Raw genomic sequence first — 22,844 nt, forward strand, 5'->3', positions numbered from 1 at the left:
TTTGTCCCAGGGTTCGTCAGGTAGGCTAGCTGGATGGGCAGTGAGCTCCAAGGATTGAGCTCTCTCTGCCTCTGTGTCATTGTGTTTACATTCACGTGCCACCATACCTCATTTTCATTTTCTTTTCTTTGTTTTTAAACATGGAGTATGGTAATTAACCTGAGGTCCTAATGCTTGTATAATTCTTCGTTAATTTTCAATTACCCTGATAAGATACCATGTCCAAGGAGACATATAAAAGAAAGTATTAAAGTATTTGGGCAAATAGTTTCCAAAGATCAGAGTCCATGATGGCAGAGGAAAGGCAGGAAGGAACAGCAGGCAGAAGGCAGCTACAGGAACAGCTGAGAGTGATTGTCTTGATTTGTGAATAAGAGGGAGAGGGAGAGGAAGAGAGAGAGGGAGAGGGAGAGGGAGAGGGAGAGAGAGAAAGAGAGAGAGAAGAGACTGGGAGTGGAATACATTTTTTGAAATCTTGAAACCTACCCTACTCTCAATAACATACTTCTTCTAACAAGGCCACACCTCCTAATCCTTCCTGAACTGTTTCACCAGCTGGAGACCAAGTTCACATATTCAAATGTGTAAGTAAATGGGGGCCATTCTCATTCAAATCACCATATAAGGAAACACTTCACTAACCAACCTATCTCCTTAGCCCTAGACCAACCATTTCTCTGTGGACAATAAGGTACCACTTTCTAATAACTACAAAGCCTGGATTGCTTGTACCCATGTTTTACAAAGCATTTAGACAAGATCATGACTATAAGAAAGATGTACTCAGGGAGACATTACATAATCTTGCCTTCATATATCATTTAGGACAAAGATCAGTCACATAGATCATCCTGTTCTAGAGTTTGTGCTTTCAGGGCCAGAGCACCACATAAACTCTAACTCTGATTTTTGATAATATGCTTCAATTTCCAGTATATTTTAGTTACCTACTCAAGAGAAGAACACCGAGGAGGCCAATTCTCCCATGAATAATGTAGTTAAAGCATGAGTTTTCTACACCCCCATGAAGAGGATCATAATGACCAAAACTCACCTACTCTTGTTAGGAAATAATTCTTGGGACAAATTGCTCTCAACCACTTATTCTTGGGACTAGACTCTGCAGTTACTTTAAGAGTAAACTATCTGGAGCTGCAATATGGTTCAGCAGCTAAAGTTTCTCACAGACAAACCTGATTATTGAGTTTGATTACCAGATCCAAACATTAGAAAGAAATATATTCTTGCAACTTGTCCTTTGACCTCCACATGTATACCCTACTACATACAAATAAATAAATGTAATAGTGAAAACAATCCCTACCTTGGAAACTATTTTATGCTAGTAGTTGTATATTCTGTGGTATTTCTCTCTCTTTTCTCTCTCTCTCTCTCTCTCTCTCTCTGTCTCTCTCTGTCTCTGTCTCTCTGTCTCTGTCTCTGTCTCTCTGTCTCTGTCTCTGTCTCTCTCTCTCTCTGTCTCTCTCTGTCTCTGTCTCTCTGTCTCTGTCTCTGTCTCTCTGTCTCTGTCTCTGTCTCTCTCTCTCGTGTGTGTGTGTGTGTGTGTGTGTGTGTGTGTGTGTGTGTGTGTGTGTTATTTTGTAAAGACCCAAAGAGATATTCAAATAGTGATAGTATTACTCATGGAGTGACAAGCATAGACCCTCAAGATCTTAATCCATCAAGCCTATTAACTTCCCTGGTTCCATCTTTTTTTCCTAATAATGAATGAAATGTGCCTCATCTCCTGTGATGGTTTGCATATGTTTGGCCCATGGAGTGGCCCTGTTAGAAGGTATGGCCTTGTTGGAGGAAGTGTGTCACTGTGAGGTGGACTTGGAGACCCTCCTCCTAGCTACCTGAGGATGCTCAGTCTGTTCCTGGCTTCCTTCAGGTGAAGATGTAGAACTCAGCTCCTCCTACACCATGCCTGCCTGGATGCTGCCATGTTCCCGCCTTGATGATAATGGACTGAACCTCTGAACCTGTCAGCCCCAATGAAATGTTGTCCTTTATAAGACTTATTTATTAGTCATGTGTCTGTTCACAGCAATAAGACCCTAACTAAGACATCTCCTTATCACAAAGAAGAAGCTCCCAGATACAAGATAATGTCAGGATGCTTCCAGGGACAAACTGGCTATGGACCTGATTATTATGTGGGAAATTCCTCTTAAACCATTAGAAACACATTTCTCTTTAGAAAATTTTATTTCCATAATTAACAACTGCAGACTCACATCAAATAAGTGCTCTTCTCTGTCAGTGGACACCTGGAATTTCCAAAATTAGCACTGCCCCCATTTTTTTAATCCCTTAGCTAAAACTTAACTTGGGGTGACTGTTGTTGTGATGAAATATCATGAGTAAAGGCAACTTGGGGAGGAAAGAGTTTATTTCATTAAGGTTTACATAAAACAGATTATTATCAAAAGCAGTGAAGGAAGGAATACAAACAGGGCAGGAACCTGGAACCAGAAACCAATGTAGAAGCCATGGAAAGGTGATGCTTACTAGCTTGATCCATGCCTTGCTCAGTTTGTTTCCATATAGATCCAGGATCTTTACTCCAGCAATGACACCACCCACCGTGGACTAAGTTCTTCCTCATCAACCACTTATTAAGAAAATGTCCTCCAGCCAGCTCTTACGGAGACATCATCTCTCTTGAGGTTCCTTCCCTTCAGATAAATCTAGCTTGTGTCAAGTTAACATAAAACTAGCAGGAGAAAAAAATGCCCATCCAGTCTCCCATTCTACATGTATTTACTGGCTATCTACAAACATACACTGGAGTCCTGGTGTATATAATAGGCAAAATAAACTCTTTGTCTTTTCAGAGTACTAGATTGGGCCGAAGGTAGGTATTTGGCAGTATTGAATTATTGTTACATTTCTAGGTATGTTTATAGAGGTATGTCTTTACTTCTGGAGCTAGGTGAAACAAGTCACATGGGCGGTCCATGAAGGACTGTATTACTTTTATCATTGTCTGTAAATATCAGACAAAGGTGGCATAACTGACAGTTAGAGGATATAGTCAAGTTAAGCCATGGTGGCAGGAATGTGAGACCACTTTGCATCTGTAGTCAAAGCAGAGAGAGAGAGAGAGGGAGGGGAGGGAAAAAAGAGGGGAGGGAGAGGAAGAGGAAGAGGGAGAGAGAGGCTAAAGGCTAGTACTCATCTTTCTTCTCTATCCAACCTGGGACCCCAGCCCATGCAACAATGCCACCTACAGTGAGAGAGATCGTCCTACCACAATTAACCTAATCTAGAATATCCCTCACAGATCTGTCCCAAAGTTGGTGTAAACATTGTCAAGTTGCCAGTCATATCAACATCCGAAGTACTGTGGACATGGGAGGGTAAAAAGGAAAAGAAAGAGGTGAGAATGTGTAACCAGAACTTCCAACTCATTCTGTCTAAGTAAAAACTGTAGACAGAATGAATTTCCCAATGGGAGGGACTTTTGTTCATTATGCTCTTCCCCGGGCTCCCTCTCACCTTCATCAGTTCCTACCAGTGCAATGGAAGTAAGTCTCTCCTGAGCTTTCATGCTTTCACAGACTTATTGTCATGATTGATCTGGAGTCTTTGCCTAAATTCAATGCTGCAAACCCGAACGTTCTCACTGATATTTTAGTACAAATCATATGGTCCTTTACTGATTCTGGACCCATGGTTAAGCAGAATATCATGGCATAGAGTTCATAGTGAAGGAAAATAGCTCACCTAATGACAACCAGGAAGCAGTAACAGAGGACTTGTTTAGATGCTAGGCGGACTTCTCAAACACACACTCCCAGTGACTTCCTCCTTCAACCAGTCACAACCTCTAATTACCTCCTAATGATAGAATCAGGTTATGGATAAATCAACGGATTAATCCACTGATGAAGGGGGAAGCTTTATACTGCCATCATCTTTCAAAAATTGTATCCACGGATAAAGACAAAACGTTCAATACCCTAGGAGATAAATTTAATATCTGAACCAGTGAAAGTACTAATAGAGATCGAATCATAAAGATGAGAGGAGAAATAAGAGACCAAAGAAAGAAAAAATGATTGCTTATGCCCTAAATAGTTTTCCCATTGGTAGTATTTACTGAGACTAAAAGCAAGCCCCATCTTTGATTTCTATACCATTTCTCATCATTTTCCAACCCTTTACCTTAACCTTAAATACTTTTAAGGACTTCTGATATCTGCCATTAAAATATCTCTAACTCAACTGATTTATTTCAGTCTTTGACAGGCCACTGGTTCTTATTTTATCTCGTAAGATGGCTTAAAGATTGTATTTAAAAGTCAGCACATTGTCTGGTGCACTGTTAACTACTCTTATTCCTATTCAGAAAATGTTTGTACACTCTCTGTTTTCTGTGTCCAATAAGTTGGTGAATAGCTTTGCTTTGTAAATTGCTTAGGGAATGAGGGACATGCAAACCATAACACAAGACATTTTCACAGGAAAGTCTTAGTCTATTTTCTGTTGTTATAATTAAGTAACACAGACTGGGAAATTATATAATAGAAGGGCTTATTTACTTCAGGGTTCTGGAAACTGAGAGTCTAAGAGCAAAGTGCCTGCATCTTGTGCATCTCTTGAGGACTTGCTGGTTCTTAAAATGGCAGAGGCAAGCTTATCAAGAATCTCCCCAAGTGTGTCAGAGAGAGCCTGCTGCTTTTATAAGAAAGACATGCTCTCAATAAATCATGAATCCATGAGAGGAATCTGCTCATAAGGCCACTGCTCTTGTCCCTGAGTCACTTTGGAAATATCTCTTTCTAAAACACCAGTAATAATTTGGGGATTAAGTTTCCAACACATGAACACTAGGGGACACATTTAAATCATAGCAGAAGACAACAGGGGAAATGGGCAAAATAATGGTTGTACCTTGGCAGAAGGATTAGAGACAAGGGGATCATCTTTTTGGATGCTTATCTCTCCCGGGAGGTCCTACTCTTCCTAGTTTTCACCCTGCTGACTAGAGCAATCTCATCTCTTTTAACCAGAAATAAATGATCCATTTTAGATGGGGGAAGAATACCTTTGCGTCTTAGGATTTAATGCTTTAACAATAAGCAGAAGCTGTATTGAGAGCTATTAAGTAAACTGTAAAGAATTAAGTTATTTTCATATTAGGAACCCCTATGGGTTTTTCAAGATGGCCTCATTATAATTGATTAGATTCCCTTGAGTTCTTCATCAAGGTACTTTATTATGTGTGTTTATTTTCAAACTTCCCATTGCTGGGAAAGCACGATGCAAGTAATAAGAAAAATATTAATATTCCTCCAAGTAAACAAACACAGAGCATCTATTGACAATGCTTCTTCTGTTATTAGAACTGAAGACAAAGTGCCTGTAAATGAGAGTGTATTTCTCGAGATTGCTGCAGAGGAAGGAGAATTATCAAACGCTTGAAGTATTCCAAACACGCCGAAGCACATGCCTCGAAGCAGCAAATAGAGTGTACTTGAATTATAAAACCTGGTGAATATAACAATTCTAGGTACATGTTACATGATGTTCTCAATTAGAAATATTACACAGGCAAGCCTGGTGTCTCCCAGTCATGCAACACTATAGTCCCATTACCACCTTCACTGAGAAAGGTTCACTGACTCAAAGCTCCTAAGTATTTCATGTACATGCACAAGCTACCACCATTTACGTGGCTATAAGGTATGCATCGTATTTATTTATAGAAGCTTAGATGTCTGTAGATGCGGAAGCTAAAGGTAGCTTTATCTCATTTTAAGAGGAATGCTAAAATGTCAAATTGAATTACAAAGCAAGAACATGGCACAAATTATTTTCGGAAAGTCTCCCTTTGATGAGTAATTAGTATTGGGATTCTAGGTCTCCAGGCAATGTAGTTTATACTCCAAAATTCTGGCCTCCATCCAAGCTCTCTTCCTCTTCCCAGCCTAATCTCTTGGTTTTTCTTGTGTGGCCCCTTAGGAAGCGTACATCTTGCAGAAGCAGTTCCTAAAGGGGAGTTTCAGTCTGTACTGCCATTCATGTTCTGGAACACCCGACTCTCTCCGCTCTCTAGTGGATTCCTTTGCTTTTCTTTCTCTTCACAATGGTTCATTTGCTAACTAGAGGCCCACTCCCATTGCAGTTATGGATATAAGTATCACTTAACTACTGCATGATGCAATATTTCTTACACTAAGCATTTATTCAGTTAAAAATTCTTCAACACCTCCTGCTCAATGTTGGGTCAGAAGTGAAAATCTAGATATAAAACGAATATACAAAACCAACTGCTTGACTATATGAAGAAGACTGAAATGGCTAGGAAAAATTTTACAAGTTGTTTAATTTTGATGAAAGTACATGCCAAGAAATAGGAACTGTTTTATCCCAATATCTGCAAATCCTTGTAACTCTAGACCTTACCAATCATTATATTGTGGGGAAATAAATAGATGATCGTCTTGCATTTACTGTTAATGGCAGTATAGCCTTACTGAAGGCTTCGAAAGGATATAGCTGAGTCCAAGAAAAGTTGCTGACACAAGACTTATAAAAGCAAGTTGAATAAAGCTGGAATTTAAGACAACACTTTTTAAATTTAATATTGAAGGCAAATATGTTCTCCCTTCATAATCCCAATAGATACCTCAGTCAGAGACTAAATATTAGCTGTAATAATATTCCTTAAACTTGTTGATGCATAATTTGAATAAAATATCATCTATTTGTGACTGCTGATGTTTAGGCACAAATACACACAAATATACAAATATATTTAGTGAATTGAACAGTCATATAAAATATAAACTTATGCTATAGTTTATATAATTCTCTATATAAATTGTTTTTCTATCCTTTGAATTTTATATTATCAGGATAATTATGTGAATTATAAATAAGCACTAACATGTTCACAGATATTCAGATATGCGTCTGAGTAAAATTAGAGTATTATGCACTCAATTAAGTTCAATAAACATGCATTTATTTATTTGTGTATTTGTTTTTTATTAATATATATTTAGGGAATGTCTTTTCTCTATAATTATCCATCTTTATTTTTTAAGATAGGATTTCTCACTGAACTTAAAGTTATTAATTTAACTGAACAATGAGCTTTAGAGTTCCATCTGTCTCTACCCCTCCAGTGCTAGGGTTATAGGTGTAGGCTATAGCTATAGCCACAGCCACAGGCCACAAGCCACAGCCATAGCCACAGGCCACAAGCCACAATCACAGCCACAGGCCACAAGTGACAGCCACAATCACAGACGCAGGCCACAGGCCACAAGCCACAAGCCACAGCCATAGCCACAGGCCACAAGCCACAATCACAGCCACGGGCCACAAGTGACAGCCACAGGCCACAAGTGACAGCCACAGGCCACAGGCCACAGCGACAGTCAAAGCCACAGGCCACAGGCCACAGCCACAGCCTCAACCTCAGCTACAAGTCACAAGCCACAGTCAAAGCCACAGGCCACAGTGCTTGAATTTTTACTGTGGGTTCTGTAGAACCAAATTCAAGTCCTATTTTGATGAGTTGAGTCATCTCCTCTGACCCAATGAAAACAAGATTTGAAGTTGTTGGAAAGCTGGGCTTGTAATCTTTGCAATCTACAATGATTCTGGTAAATCTGTTAAATTCTGCTTCCACTTACACATGAAATTTTAAAATATGTTCTGTATATCCATGAGAACATGTAGCTGTCCATCCCTTCCAACATCTATCGAATGTTCTGTGCCTTGAAGTACCCACGTGAATTAGCAAGTGGCACCGAGTGTTACCAAAGGAAGAACTACCCCATTACAGCCTTGAGCTTGAATCATTTCTCATCGACTTGAAGCCTGAAATTGTCTCTCTGGGGGCATAAAGCTTTCTGAAAAAAAGAAATTATAATAAATTTGAGAAGTAATGAAAAAGTGAAAGTCTTCTAGTTACAGGTATCTTTCACAGAACCACTGCTCACTACATTGGGCCAATTTTCCACAACTATTCTCCAAATCCATTTAATTCACTATATTCTGTTATGTCTGAAAGAAGAGAAAAGATAGCAGAGCAATTCCTATCCTCAATCTGTTTATTCTGTAACAGCTAGGAGGTCAGGAATGAGCAGAATTAAATGCTGCAGATAATGGTGCATAATTACAATCAGTTCATCAGTTTTTAACAACATGATCCAATATGACAATCCACTCAAGATGGTCTTCATCGCTTCCAGGAACGTTATTTAATGGCATGGTTAAATTGACAGTCAGCGTTCATCTCATAGAAATCCTAGGCAATATGAGAGAGCGCCAGCCTTCAGGCTGCTGTTGGTTTGTAGGATGTAAGACTTGAATGCCTTCCAATTATCTTTCGAGATTGTCTAGGCTGCTTTAATGTGTGCTTAGAGCTAAGGGAAAGTGATTTGCAGTTACAATAAGACAGTTGGAAACTGGTCAATCCAAATAAAGCAGTTTATCATGAGTTTCAGTGAACTCTCCGGGTCAAAAAAAAAATTCAGGTGTAAAGAAGACTAACTACACTCAGTGTTCAGATGACAAGCCCGGAGGGGTGGGGGCCAGCAGTCATACATGTGTTTCTGTACCTGACTCATCAGGAAGAGAGATCTAGAACTACAGAACCCCAAGGGCATATGGAGAGAAGAGGAGTATATACAGTGAGGAAAATGGTGGAAACTCTGGTAAAAGAAATCTACCTAGAAAAAGAAACTACCAAGAGAAGCTAATGTGTCTACTTGGCATTTGGTGGAGTAGAAGCTAAATGTGGCCGCTGTGGTATCATTATTACTACCCATGAGCTATAAGTCAGAATAACTTCTTCCCTGGATTGAACAAGGAAGATGAATTAAAATGGGGACTTGAATATTAAGTGAGTGATCCATTTCTTTAGAAAAACAGCTGAGAATTATATTCTGTGGACAGTTGCAACATCCAAATGATCACCACAAATCATTGTACAGTTGAACAAATTCTGTAATACACAGAGTGCAAATTCAACGTCGTTGCGCAGAGTTGACTACAGACAGTTACTAAATCCCTTCAAAGTCACAGAGTTTCTAATTTTCTTTCAAACACTGTTTATAGTACAGTTGTTTCCTTATTCCTTACTCAGACTAAATGGTCAGTGTTATATATTATGTCAGAATGTATCCGGGAGCCGAAGGGGATAAACAGGGATATATTGTATATAACTTTGCCACCAATCTATAAAGAACGCTTTTGAATCCTCTCTCTTCCCTGGTGCTTGACTTTTCTTGACATTTTTGATGTTGCAATTTGAGAGCACTTTTGAAAGACTTGTGTAGATTCAAATTAATATGTTTGTATTTTTTAGAGTATGCAATCCTGTACTTCTGGGAAAGAATTAATTACTGAAGATATTTATGGTAATTAAGTGAGAATCATTTATGAAACAGATATAAAGTATATAATATTACTATGTTTTTAAAAATAATAAACACTAATAAAGTTTACAAGTGCTTATCCAGGAGTGATGGGATTGTGGATTTTTTAAAAACAATTTCACATGTCTATGTTTCTAATTTTCTTGAATAAATATCCATTTTTATATAATAAATTGTTTGGAATAAAGATGTTGGTCAATATTTTTCATTATAAACTAGGATTGGACATAAGTGTGTCTTTCTATAAATAAACATGATATTATCTATACATAGTCCCTATTACTATAATGGATATAAGTAAGCCAAACAGTCTAAACTATTAGTGGGTTTTGGCTAGCTTTTGTTCTCTCTCCACAGTCCAGAGCAAGTCTTGCATTCTTCTACTGTCTGCCTACTATCCTTCCTGTGGTTTTACCCATCCAATGCACAGTTCATGTTAACAATCTGCAATTCTTCAACATATTTTCCATATGTATCTGCTCAGGTAAATACCAATACATGGCCAGGAATTAATTAACAAAGTAGAATCAATTATATATAGGCCTCTAGATCTTGCTTTTTCTTATTCAAAAATGAATTAACTGCTACAACTCTAATTTATTTTTTAATTGCCATGTGATATCTCATTATGATTTTATAATCATAATTACAACTGAACAAAACTTATGGATCATAATTTGTTCAATAATTCTCCTCTGAAGCTTCTAGATTTTGTTGCCATTATGAGAAATGTTAGAATCAAATCGTTATACATGAGTCATTACTCATGTTTTTCTTTACTTGGGAAAATGTCCCAGGAATGTAATGTTAAATCAAAGGGAATTGGCATGTAAAACTCGAAGATGCTAGATTACTTTCCAAAGAAGCAGTAACAATTAATAATTTCATTAATCATTTCTGAATGTGTTCTCTCTCTTGAATTACTAAATTTAAAAAATTCTTCATTTATTTCATATTTTATGTACTAATTAAATATGATTTCATACCTGACAGTCCCACAGGTATGAAATCATATTTCATTATCATCTTAATTTTATTTTCTTATTAACTAATTTAAACATCTTTTCAAATGCCCATCAGTTATTGCTTTTCAAATGAGTTGGATTTTCTGGTTTTTTATTGTGCTTCTTTCTTTTTGGAGTACTTCTTCTTTTGCAGCTTCTAATTATTATTTGCACAAATTGCGTTTTAATTTTCTGTCATTATTTTTAGTTTGCCTTAATCTATCTTTTTTCGGAATGGCATGAGGTAACATTTGTTTTATATTTCTATATAGTTAGCTATCTTTTCAGAAATTTTCATTTTGTTTTAGACCACGAAGGGTTGTGTATAGTGGGTATTTCTTGATAATTCCAGTATTAGTTCCCAAAGGAGAACAACAATAACAAAATTATTTTTGCAAGTTGACGAGCTAGGAAATGACACACCCTAAGTCACAGTGGTTTAAGTAGGATAGAAGTCAAGGATCAGAAGAGAAAGTTGGTTGACGAAAACTTCTTAGCAAACTTTTCTCCATCAAGAACCAAAGAACAGGCAGAGACAATAGCCATCTCACAGCATTGTTGAATCAGAGTATTGGAGTGAAGGGAATGTACAGATATGTGACAGAAGAGTACAAAAACAGCATGGTAGCCTTGTCAAGGAACTGAGCTCACCAATCTACTTTCTACTTTTCAGGACCAGTCTAAATGAAGAGATATTTTATTGAATTGGTTGGATTGGCTTCCCATTGTCTTAAAAGGGTGTCAGAGAGCTTATCTACTAGACAGGGTTGCTCAACTGTTTCTTGGTTTTTTTGATACATCCTTTGAATACTGACAGATGCCCTACTTATTGGTGGAAAAAGGACTCTTGATGCACAAAGACACCTTGATACCACACCTATGTAATTTCACAAAGACTCTAATGAATTATCTCAAACAATTTCATATTCTCAGTCCTTTGAGTAAACCAGAAACTACTACGCACCATCTCTCTACTCATTTAGCATCTCGGAAGCCTACCTTGAGACAGTCAGGCTGCATATACTCTCAGAAAATGTCAAGGTGGCCCTGTCCACTTCCTCTTGTTCATTATCTCAGGAGGGGGTTGAAAGGGTGGAAGAAAATGGGTGGAAAAGGGTGGAAGTAAAAAAACCTACAAAGTAGCCAAAAGATCAGTTAGAGATATGTCAGTAAACCCCTCATCTGGACCCAAGGCCAACACAGCAAATAAAGATGATGCCCAGCTCACATCACCTGCAGAAAGCCTAAGAAAGGTAGGAAATGAGCAAGACACTGACCAGATTCACACATACCACGAAGGCAATACAAGAAACCTAAATAAGAACACAAGCTCTCCAACAAGCACATTGTCTATATTAACTGACATTAAAAGACAAAAAACGTTGACAAATACCCCAATGAAGAATTTAGAAAAATAATTTTAAAGAAACTTAATGAAATATGAGAATATAAATAGATAAATCCTGATATGAACGAAAGAATCAACAAAGAGAGATGATGAAGCAGAGCCAATAAAAATGTTGGGAAGCAAAGAACTTACTAGACTTAAGTTAAAGCAGAATTGAAAGCTCCTTCTACATCAACACTGATCAGATAAAAGAAAGAATGTTGGTATATGTATTGTGCTAAGGATGAAATTCAGGACTTTATGAAGGTTTAAATTATATTCTTATTCTAAAAGAATGACCTCCTGGGCTTGAAGATAAGCCTTTGAAATAACCTAGTTGGGTATTTACTATGTATCTATGTACATATGTAAGTGAGTGAGTAATGTGTCTGTATCTGTGTGTATGTATGTCTATGTATAAACATGTATGTGCAAGTTAGTGTAAGTGCCTATGTGTGTATATAGAAACCAGAGGAGGGCATCAGGTGGCTTTCTCCATCACTCTATACATTATTCACTAAGGCAGCATCTTTCCCTAAGCCTGGAATAGATAATTGCCAACAAACGTAACTGTGGCTTTCCCACCTGTACACAAGATTCCTGAAATAAAAGCTCCAAGCTTCTATATGAATAAATGCTGAGGCTAACAGCTCTGGCTCTGTTCCCTGACCAGCTGCTATCTTCATCTCCCATTTATTTTATTCTATGTTTTGCCACATGGCTGGTTACCTGGTCCTCAGTTTCATACAACCGTCTCTTTCTTTGTCTCAAGGTGAATAGCCATGCCTGACTCTTCCATTAATCCTTTTTCCCTACCAGAGGTCCCGCCTTTTAATTTTGTCTCAGCTCATTGACCAATCAATCAGCCTCTTACTGACAGGTGATGTTTCCATTCAGTACAAGAGATTATCTTCACAAACAAATCCCAATAATCCTTTGTCTTCAGCACTACCAGTGCTGGAGAAACTTACTTCACCTGTAATGGCATCCTTTAGTCAAAGGATTGAAAAAGATGTACCATGAAAGTGGCACAAACAGCAGGTGTACTGTGACCAGTTCTCTGAATTCTAGTCAGAGTTCCCATCCTGCAGTAAACCTCTGTCGAGCAAGCTACTCTTCTATGGTTGGGCACTGTTTGCTGAGCTCAAAAAAAGCCCCAATAAGCATTAGATCAAAAGAGTCCCGATAAGCAGTAGTTAACATCACTAACATAGAACTTTCCCAATATCTGGATTTGTCTACACCTTATGCTTACTCAGCCTCTAATCACCTCTTCTGCTTTAACACTAAATAGCACTCTGAGCCCAGGTTTGCATCAACTCATCTGTAAACTTGACCCACCATATAAAATAAGGGTTTGGTAACCAGATGTTGGTGACTTTGGGAACATAATTATGTAGTCACTCATCGTTTCAAAATTCACATCTAATAAAATCTTTCTATTTATCAAGATGTGCACATTCTTCTTTGGATTGTCTGCACTGATTCACTTCAAAGGTAGATGTTCATTTTACATCAATTCTGGAGAGCTGTACACCAGCAGGAGCAGCTATGATTATATCAAATAAAACAGACTTCCAATAAAAACTTAGAAAGGGACAAAGAATGCCACTGTATGGTCGATGAGGAAATTATTGTCAATACATATTCATTTAACATCGGGGTGCCCAATTATATAAAGCAAGCATTATTGCATTTAAAAGGAGAGACAAACTCTAAAGCAGTAATAGTTTAGCACTTCAATATCTAATTTTAATCAAGACAATTGTGGGGCCAAGGACGAACCAGGGAGCCTTGGAGCAGCTCGGTGCCAGGAGTGGAGTCCAACTAGTCATGACCAAACCCTGGAAATCTCATCCTGAGATCAGCAGGAATGTGATAACTTCCCTGATGCCTCAGGTCTACTTGTTCCTGCACAGGTAGCCTATGGACTCCACATTTGCCCTCTCCAGGAGGATGTGTAGCCCAGAAGCTAAGTTTAACTTTCTAGCCCCTTAAATGGTCATGTCCAGCAGCACCTGGAATTCCTCCTTATGCTAATGAGGCATCCCAACACCCTGGCCCTAGCCAATGATGTACATTCACCCTGAATGCCCCACACCCCCAAAGATTCAAATAGCCTTTGTTCCTCCCCTTTAAATGCCTCTCAAGAGTCTGTTCCCACCATGAAAGCTACCTGTAGTCTCTTGGCTCCTGTTCCTGGCTGTTCTACCCCACCTCAATTCCTCTCTCAGTATCTATCAGTAGTGATTTTGGGTCAATCACCAAGGTCAGGAAAGCAGAGCCTGAATCACAACAGATCACCCAGACAAAGAGCTACAGAGAAACAATAGGATTAACCTATCCTAGAGATCAAATGAACTTAGCTGGTGTTTGTGAAACATTGAATCCAACAGTGCTTCCTAAATTTACATTCTTAACAGCAGCACTTGAAACAGTTGTCACCAGAGGCTGATATGGGATTCAAGGTCTGTCTAGGCTTTACAGAAACACACTGTCAAGAACAAAACCACTTTAAAATAAGTCTCATGAAATAAATTCAGACATCATACTCGATAATCATGTTTGTTCTTATTTTATATTTTAACTATACTATGAAAAGGACACATGATGTGAAAAAATTGTATATTTCTATCTGGAAATCTTTGGACACAACTATATTCGAGGCTATGAACAATGAACTGTTTGCTTAGAGTTTCATGGGTTGGTAGGTACAAATCAAGACTGGGTGTTGTCTTTGTGAAAAAAAGAACCTCAATCCAGGAGATACTGCCTTGCTGCTCTATTCTTGTTCACTCTTCATTCATTTATCTTTCACCTTCTAGAAAGCTTTCTCTGGCCATCTTATTTAAAAATGGCAGCTTCAGGGAATGGGCAGATAACTCAGTCAGAACTCCTAGAACCTATGAAAAGTTAGGTGAGGTAGAGTATACTTGTAACCCCAATCCTGAAGAGATGGAGACCAGTGGATCCCAGGAGTTCACTGTGCTAATTGTCAAGCCCCAGGTCTTAGTGAGGGATACTAACTCTCCCGCCCCCATTTCAAAAACAAGGTAGTTATTTTTGAAGAGCAACACCCAAGGTTGACCTTTGATATCCAAATGCATGCACATATACATGGGCACACATATACATCTGTGTACACACACACACACACACACACACACACACACAGAGAGAGAGAGAGAGAGATAGAGACAGAGACAGAGACAGAGAGACAGAGAGAGTAAAGTAAAATATCAGCCTTACTTTTTTACCATTTAATGTAGCAAATCCTCCTATGTGCTATGTCTGCTGTCTCTGAATAACCCCAGTAAAATTCAAGCTCCATGGGGTAGGATTTGGCCCATTTTGTTTTTCTGATAGCCACTCACACCTACAGCCCCCAGTACATGGCTCACAGGTTTCTTAGACGAACAAGTTCTCAAAGGCTGTGATGCCTTGGCCTTAGTGGAATTTATCTGTATCCAAGCAGATGTTTCCACAAACAGTTCTGCTCACAGACCATGTCTAGGAACACCAAGAATAAGCAACCTGCCAGTTTGAGAAGGCATCCCAGTGTCTGCTCTCCGGTTCCTTCCTTCATCATGATCCCTACCTTGTCCCCAGTGTCTCCTGCTCCACCTTCTATTTCAGAACCCACTCTTCCCCTTTCCACTTGTCACTATTAAAACACAGCTCCCTGCTTCTGTTATGCAAAGACCTGGCACCTTCTCTTCTAAGCTGATAAATGCACCGAAGCTTAAAGAGTAGTGAATTACAGGATCTGTACCTCCAGGAAAACAATTTGCATTTAAACGACTTTTGGTGTCTGAGTGCAAAGGGGTGTGATGGGGGAAATCCTGAGGAGACTGCAAGCCTTGGACATTTGTGGAGAGCTCCCAGAGGCAAACTCAAATTACAGTCCTCAATATTATCCAAGGACACAAAGTACCACAAGAGGCAAAGGATGTGAAGAAAGGAGCTCATGTACTCTACATAGACATACATTGGTAATCTTTGTGGAGAAATTTATGGAGTTTCCTGGAAAAAAAATTGCAAATAGATCAACTATATGATCCAGCCAGCTCACTATGTGGAATGTATCCAAAAGAGCAGACCAATTTATTATGGCACTGTTGACAGTAGCAGCACTAGTCTCAACAGTATAGGAAATCAAACTCGATTTCCATCAATGAACAAATGGATAGAGGAAATCTGGCATATGTATACAGTGAATATTCTGCCTTTTTATTCAGCCATATAAAGAAAACATCAATCCTGCCATTGGACAGTAAGTGAATTAAGTCAGACACAGAAAGATAAATCACATGATCTTACTCACAGATGGGGGCTAGCACTTAATCTCACAGATATTCAAGGTGGAATCGTGGTTACCAAAAACTGGGGAGGATAGAGAGTCAACAAGAAGAAAAGCCTTATCCTTTGATGGGGAGGATGGTGTGTTTTACAAGTGTACGGCACGGTGGGATGAGTATGATTAACAATTTTAATAAATTAATAAATGACTAATTATTAATAAATTAATTTCAATATAGGAGAAACTTGAAGAAATAAATTAATATAATAAAGGAGTAGTGGTTTTAATTAGAATGGAGAACTAGAACGCATAGGTTCATTTATTTGAGTGCTTGGTTACCAGGGAGAGGCGTTATTTGAAAGAATTAGGAGGATTGGGGAGTGTTGGAGGAAGGGTGTCACTGGGAGTAGGTTTTGAAGTTTCAAAAGCTCATGTCAAGCCCAGAGTCTCCCTCTCTGCTCACGAATAAGGATTTAATTCTCAGCTACCTCTCCAGCACTGTATCTGCCTATGAAGTACCATGCTTCCCACTATGATGATAACGGATTAAACCCCTGAAACTCTAAGCAATTCCCTAACTCAGTGCTTTCTCTTACAATAGTTGCCTTGATCATGGTGTCTTTAAGCAACAATAGAACAGTGACTAAGACAAAAAGACTTACCAATTTACTAATAAACTTGTTTAAGAAATACTTAGTTTACAAAGTAGAATCTAGCCAAAGGAGTTTTGCTGTAATATAACTTGAAGACCAGGTAATGTAAGGAGTGCAGTAAAGAAACTGTTGAATTAATCGATCACCTTATGGTTAAGGTGGAGGTTTTTATTGTAGGAGAGAGAGAGAGAGAGAGAGAGAGAGAGAGAGAGAGAGAGAGAGAGAGAGAGAGAGAGCAGTCAGAGGCATCTGAAAAAGTCTGGGGTGGAGAGAAGATGAAGCAGACTGGCCATCATCAGGCCTAAAGAGGTTGGGTGTGGAAAAGTCATGGGGCGTGGAAAAATAATGTAGGTTATAGTGACAAAAAGCTGACAGGAGGGAAGTCTGGGAACTGGGAGAACCTTGGAGTTTAGGGTAGAGGAGGAGGTGAGAAGACCTAGCAGACTTTGAAATCCATACAGGTGCATGCCAATTGGGACCTAAGGGGATTGCAAGGTGGCATGAACTTTGGTAGGTGACCACAGGGGCAAGTCGAGGGAACTGGCCTTTCCAGCAGGCAGAAACCCGCTTCACAGGTCTCAGAGAGCCAGCTTTTCTCTACCTGCCAGCAATCCCACTTACTTCAATCTGTTAATGTCCAGCTGAAGCTGAGCCCAGGTTGTCATCTTGGACATAGTGGGTCTTTCCTTTTGGGTTCATTTGTAGCTTCAGATAGCATGCAGTCTTGTTAGAACCTATAGGAAAAATTTTGTACCTCTAACAAAATTAAAGTTGTGGAATGTTGAGACTTTCTGTTAAGATTTGTTCACTAAGACTGCCGCCAATTAGGCCCTATTCCCAATTCCAAGGGATGATACTGGGTAACAGGCTCTCAGCTCATTAGGTCCTATTCTACCATTAGGTCCCAGTGTTCTTATTAGGGAAAGATAGTGCTGCCACACAGGATAACCCTTGGTAACAACTACTGGAAAAGAGCAACACTGGCCTATTTGAAATGTAATTGTGACAATATCGTCATTGTGCAAATCTCTCACTTGACCAAAAGAGCCAGACTTGCAGTCACCTGTTTCTGTTTAAACTACTCCAAGTGTGACTGTGTAGGTCATATTTAAAGCTTAAGGCCTGTATAAACTAGTAAAAAACAGTCTGTCCTGGCCCTGTTTTCCTTTGGGTGTTAGCCAGACATAATGCATGCATTGAAAAGCTTTTGCTTTGCTCCCAAAATTTTTGTAGTGAATTTTGGTGTGAAGGGGGATGGGAACCTGTTGTATCAACCACAAAAAAAAATGGGTGTAATAGCTATATTACCATTCCAGTACCAAAATTATACATAAACAAAAATAACATTGCATTTCATAAATATGTACAAATACAACATACCTTTAAATTATGAATATGCAAGTTAATAAATACCATAGTCCACCAGAAGCTGTTCAGCTTGTCTGTGTAGAACAAGTCCAACCATGTCTGTCTGTCTGTCTATCTATCTATCTATCTATCTATCTATCTATCTATCTATCTATCTATCTACCTACCTATCTATCTATCTGTTTCCATCTACATATATATGTATAGGTGTGTATGTGTTACATATATGTATCCTCACAGTATGTCTTTCCCACTTCAGCAGGGTGCTGTTATAAGTGACTGGGAATATAAGCCCATTACTTGTGGTATATGTATGCACTTACAATACGATGGACTCCTTCCCTTAGTGATCTGACAACATCTTACGTAGCTCAGGATTTTTCCCCACCAGACTTTAAGTATATATAATAAGCATACAAATCAAGCATTACTAATAAAAAATAAATTACAGAGAGTTTTAATACATTTCTTTGGTATACATACAAATTTTCCAGACAGTAAAGCAAATTTATATACTAATGTGTATGTATATATATACATACATATGTATATGTATGTATATATATATACCTTATTGCTTATTTTTACATGATAAATTAAGTCTTGGCTAAACATGTAATACTGCAGGATTTTTTCCAAGTGGACTGATATTTTGATTTTATAATTGTCAGTGCTGTTTTGTATAAATGCATAGAGGCAATTTCGGAAATTGTTGAAAATACTATCCTAACCCCAAGCCAAAATTCATTTAACTTCTTTTCATGAACTCAATTCAGCATTGCACATATAAGATTCCAAAATCCAAATATTCTGATGCAATACAAGTTCAAAACATACTAATTTGAACCTAAACGACGAGGAAACACGTTTAAAATGTTAAAAAGCCTTTGCTTTCCATGATTAAATCATATGTCTGTAAGACAGAAATTTTTGTATATGCAGTGAACCACTGAGTTCATAGCTTAAGTCAGAGATAGGATCTGTTGGGCAGTGTTAGAGTTGGGTGCTGAAACAGTCTGGTCAGTGTAGAGAGTACATTGTGTTCATAATGAAGGCTTGCAGTGACATCACCTGATACCACATAGCTGAGGGCTGCGAGAAACACAAGGGTTCAGCACATGTTGGATTTTGAACCAATTTTAGTTGTTGCATATCAGGAATCATTTAGGGTTTATTTTGCAACCTCCCATTCAATTATATGATCTGCTATGAGTTATGACCAACAGTCTGAGAAGCGCTACAAGTTCAAATCACAGACAGTTACTCTGCAGTCAATTTCAAAGCATGCCCATTCTGCTTGTCCTGGAATATTTGACCCTCTAAGGATATAAAAAGCATTCTTAAAGATTGGAGTCTTTTTGTACCTTGGCCCTGAAGAGGAGATTTAGTGAACTAAAAAGTTGTCTAGGGTTATGACCGAGAAAAGCCTTGCTAGTGATGAGTTCTTTTGAATCATTGAAGATGTCGGGGTGTGAGAAGGCAGGGAGCCATGGAATCTCTATGCAGAGTGGACACTGTTGGAGGCATCAGGCAAGATGACATTTATTTCCGATCTTGTATTTGAAGGGTCTGTTAATTTTTTCTGTTAATTTCGTGACTGTACTTTAAGCACAATATTTCTCCCTTCCCTTTCCTCTGTCTAGCCCTTCACTCCACTCCTCTCTGCTCTGCCTCAGGTTCATGGGCCTCCTTTTCATTAATTGCTATTGCATGTGCACATGTGTTACACACATACATGTACACAGTTAATTAAGTACATGGCCCCAGAACTTCCAAGTGTAACACAGGGCATCTCCGGATCTCCCTGTCTGCAGTGTGTACAAACCTTTCTATTCACTTTCCAGCTTTAGAGAAAATGACTGCTTCCAAGGCCAGCTGACAGACTTAGGCAGCCAGCTGCTCAGTGATACTTGCCCTTGATGTCTCTTTTGCATCTACCACAGCAACAGGAGGAGACTCCATTAGCTCCTTTGATGGCCTTGTCATGGCTGCCACAGGAGTCATTGCCTCCATGATGATTAACCATTTCCTTACCAAAATGGCTGTCAAATACAATCAAATCTTACAAAGCAATTCTGTCTTCAGATCACATCTGGATACCTATTAACATACCTTTGATGATGGTTAATCTTGATAATCAACTTGATGAGGTCTAGGCTCACCTGAGAGATTGGGGGATTCGCTTGATTAGGTTAAATAAGGGGAGGAAATGCAGACACTGTGGATGACATCATTTCCTGAAGTAGGATTCTGGACTGTATGAAAAAAAAGTGAACTGATATTTATCACTCTGCTTCTTCAAACCCTGGACGGAGTGGCACAGCTCCAGCTGCAGTGGCTTCCTTATCAACATGGAGTGAATCTTGAATGGTGAACTAAAATAAACGCTTCTTTAAGTTGCTTTGTCAGGGTATTTTTTTCGTAGCAACAGAATTTATTTACCACACCTTCTGTTTGCCCAGCTCTGAAAGATCTTGAAGAAAAGGTATGGTACCCCTTCTGATTTCACAAAATGGTAATCTCTTCTAGGGGAGAGATTAATATGTTGTATAAATTATAAGTATATAAATATACAATACACTGAGACAGTATGCCTGAAAATGGTGGTTCTGTTTCTGAATGGTATTACTGCCATGGGTGTTTGGGAGGACATGTCTGAGGTAACTACTATGGGATGGCACTGTGAGAATGAACCTTTTGCAACATATGGAAGAAACCATATGTGTGTTTGGGGTTTGATGGTGGCAGGATGTGCAGTCCTCTGAGGAGCTGCTAGGACCTGACTTTTCGGGCAATTCATGTCTTACTACAAAAGATCAAAGCTGTAGAAAGACTTTTGCGTCAGGGTGAAGGGTTTGGCTCTGGTGACTCAGCCACACTGTGGCTTAGAGCCACATTTTAAGCCTACTTTTCAGGCACATGATTTGAACACAGCACAGAGCTCTGCACCAGGTTCCGGAAACACTTCCGGTAGAGGCTCCTGGATCTGTCTGCAGTGGTCCCTGTTCATCTCTACACATTTGTCATTTGCCCTATTTTAAAATATTCGCCATGCGTGCAGCTACTTGCTTACTTTACCCTGATCAGAGGATGAGATCGTTAACTAACTAAGAAGGAAGAGAGAGAATGTAGCGGTGTCCTCACAGACCCTGGAAAAGAAGCCACGAGGTAGTAACAGTTGAGGTGGGCTGGGAGCGCGTGCTCACAGCAGCAGTTCGAGGTTAACAACCACCTCCATATGTGGCCCTTGCTGGTAGCGCTGCTGTTAGGTTCTTTTCACTGTGGTAAGTGACTCCGATCTCACAGTCCTGAGGCCTGTAGGCTGGCACCCTGCCAGCCGCAGAAGGCATCTGCCCAGAATGCAGACCTGAGAGGTCTCCGTGGAGATTGGGTGCCTTATGCCTCCTCTCTTTACCAAGATGAGAGGAGGGCTAGAGAGCTTTACCCTCTCCACATACTCCAGTAAAAACCACAGTTCTGCAAACGCGAACTGCGAGGTGGGTGGGATCTGATACAGAACGCAAGCTCAAGGAGCAACAACCCCGGTAACCCCCATCCCCACCAACTAACACACACACACACTACCCTCAGTACCTTCACTTGGCTTTAGGGGGTCAAAGGACAAGAATGAGAGAGCTTCTCCATGCGGAGTAAGTGGAGGAAGGCCATCACAAGGGACTTTACTATGAACTTGTAATCATCATAATTAGGAGACGCATTCTAATATAAGTTTTAGGGTCAGCCCTTGGGCAATGGCATCTTTAAAAGGTAGACTTGAGAGACCTCACTTGGGAAGCCACTTAAACTAGTGAGCGATTAATAGTGAAAAGCAGAGAATGATTTATCCCACGTGGCCACAATAAGAAAAGGAACAAATATTTAGTAGCAGTGATCCTTTGCCACAAACCTATCTTTACGACTCTGACAGAAGGGTTGGGGTTAGGTTTAATTTCAAGAACAAGAGTTGTGTATAACCATGTAGTCTCTGTCCAAATCAACTTCTGTTCCAACCCATCACCTCTCATAATCAGCTGTGAAGGAAACTCTCCTGTAAGGTGGCAGCATGCTTCTGCCTTTTTCCTTCTCCCAGTGTGAGATATTTTTGGGAGGAAATTTCAGTTCTGTAGGACTCATTGTTTTGATAGTCTGAATAGCTAACTAGTGGGCAGAACCACCTCTCTCTTTTCTAAATATGTGTTTATTTCATGTGTGTCAGTTCTTACCTATGGATATGTATGTGCACAATGTATACACCTGATGCCTGAAGAGGCCAGAGGAGAGAGCACTGGATCTCGAACTGGAGCTACAGAAGGCTGTTTCTCACACATTGTTTCTATGAGAAGCTGGAGCTTCTCTGAGGACAAGGCTCTTAAGCTCTGAGCGGGCAGTAGTGGTCCACGCCTTTGCTCTCAGTGCTCAGGAGGCAGAGGCAGATGGATCTCTGTGAGTTCCAGCACAGCCTGGTCTACACAGCTAGTTCCAGGACAGCCAGGGCTGCACAAAGAAGCTCATCTCTTGAAAGACCAAGAAGAAAAAAGAATCATCTCTTAAAATACCTTCGTTCCTGCCAAGGTTTATCATTGTATTAATGGTTTAAGATTGAAAATAACCTACAGGACATTTTGTGACCTCAACACACACGCACGCACACACACACACACACACACACACACACACACACACACACACACACACACATATACACATCATTTATCCTCACTCTTGAAC

The 22,844-nt window shown here is 39.4% G+C and overlaps 1 protein-coding gene across 3 annotated transcripts in view; it reads left to right on the forward strand.

Moving 5' to 3' along the window:
* Window positions 1–21,109: 21,109 nt before the first annotated feature.
* Window positions 21,110–22,844, forward strand: part of LOC100909977 (leukocyte surface antigen CD47-like) — a 64,862-nt gene continuing 63,127 nt past the window's right edge. For 2 of the 3 annotated variants that reach the window (XM_063270854.1, XM_039088866.2), the window contains exon 1: window positions 21,260–21,400. In XM_063270854.1, coding sequence (XP_063126924.1) covers window positions 21,355–21,400 — 46 coding nt within the window. In that variant the 5' untranslated portion in view covers window positions 21,260–21,354. Of the gene's footprint in view, window positions 21,401–22,844 lie in introns of all 3 variants that reach the window. The other variant, XR_010056134.1, reaches the window with a different exon arrangement.

The sequence above is a fragment of the Rattus norvegicus genome, chromosome 11 (genome assembly GCF_036323735.1).
Source record: "Rattus norvegicus strain BN/NHsdMcwi chromosome 11, GRCr8, whole genome shotgun sequence".
In the NCBI taxonomy this organism is placed as follows: Eukaryota; Metazoa; Chordata; class Mammalia; order Rodentia; family Muridae; genus Rattus; species Rattus norvegicus.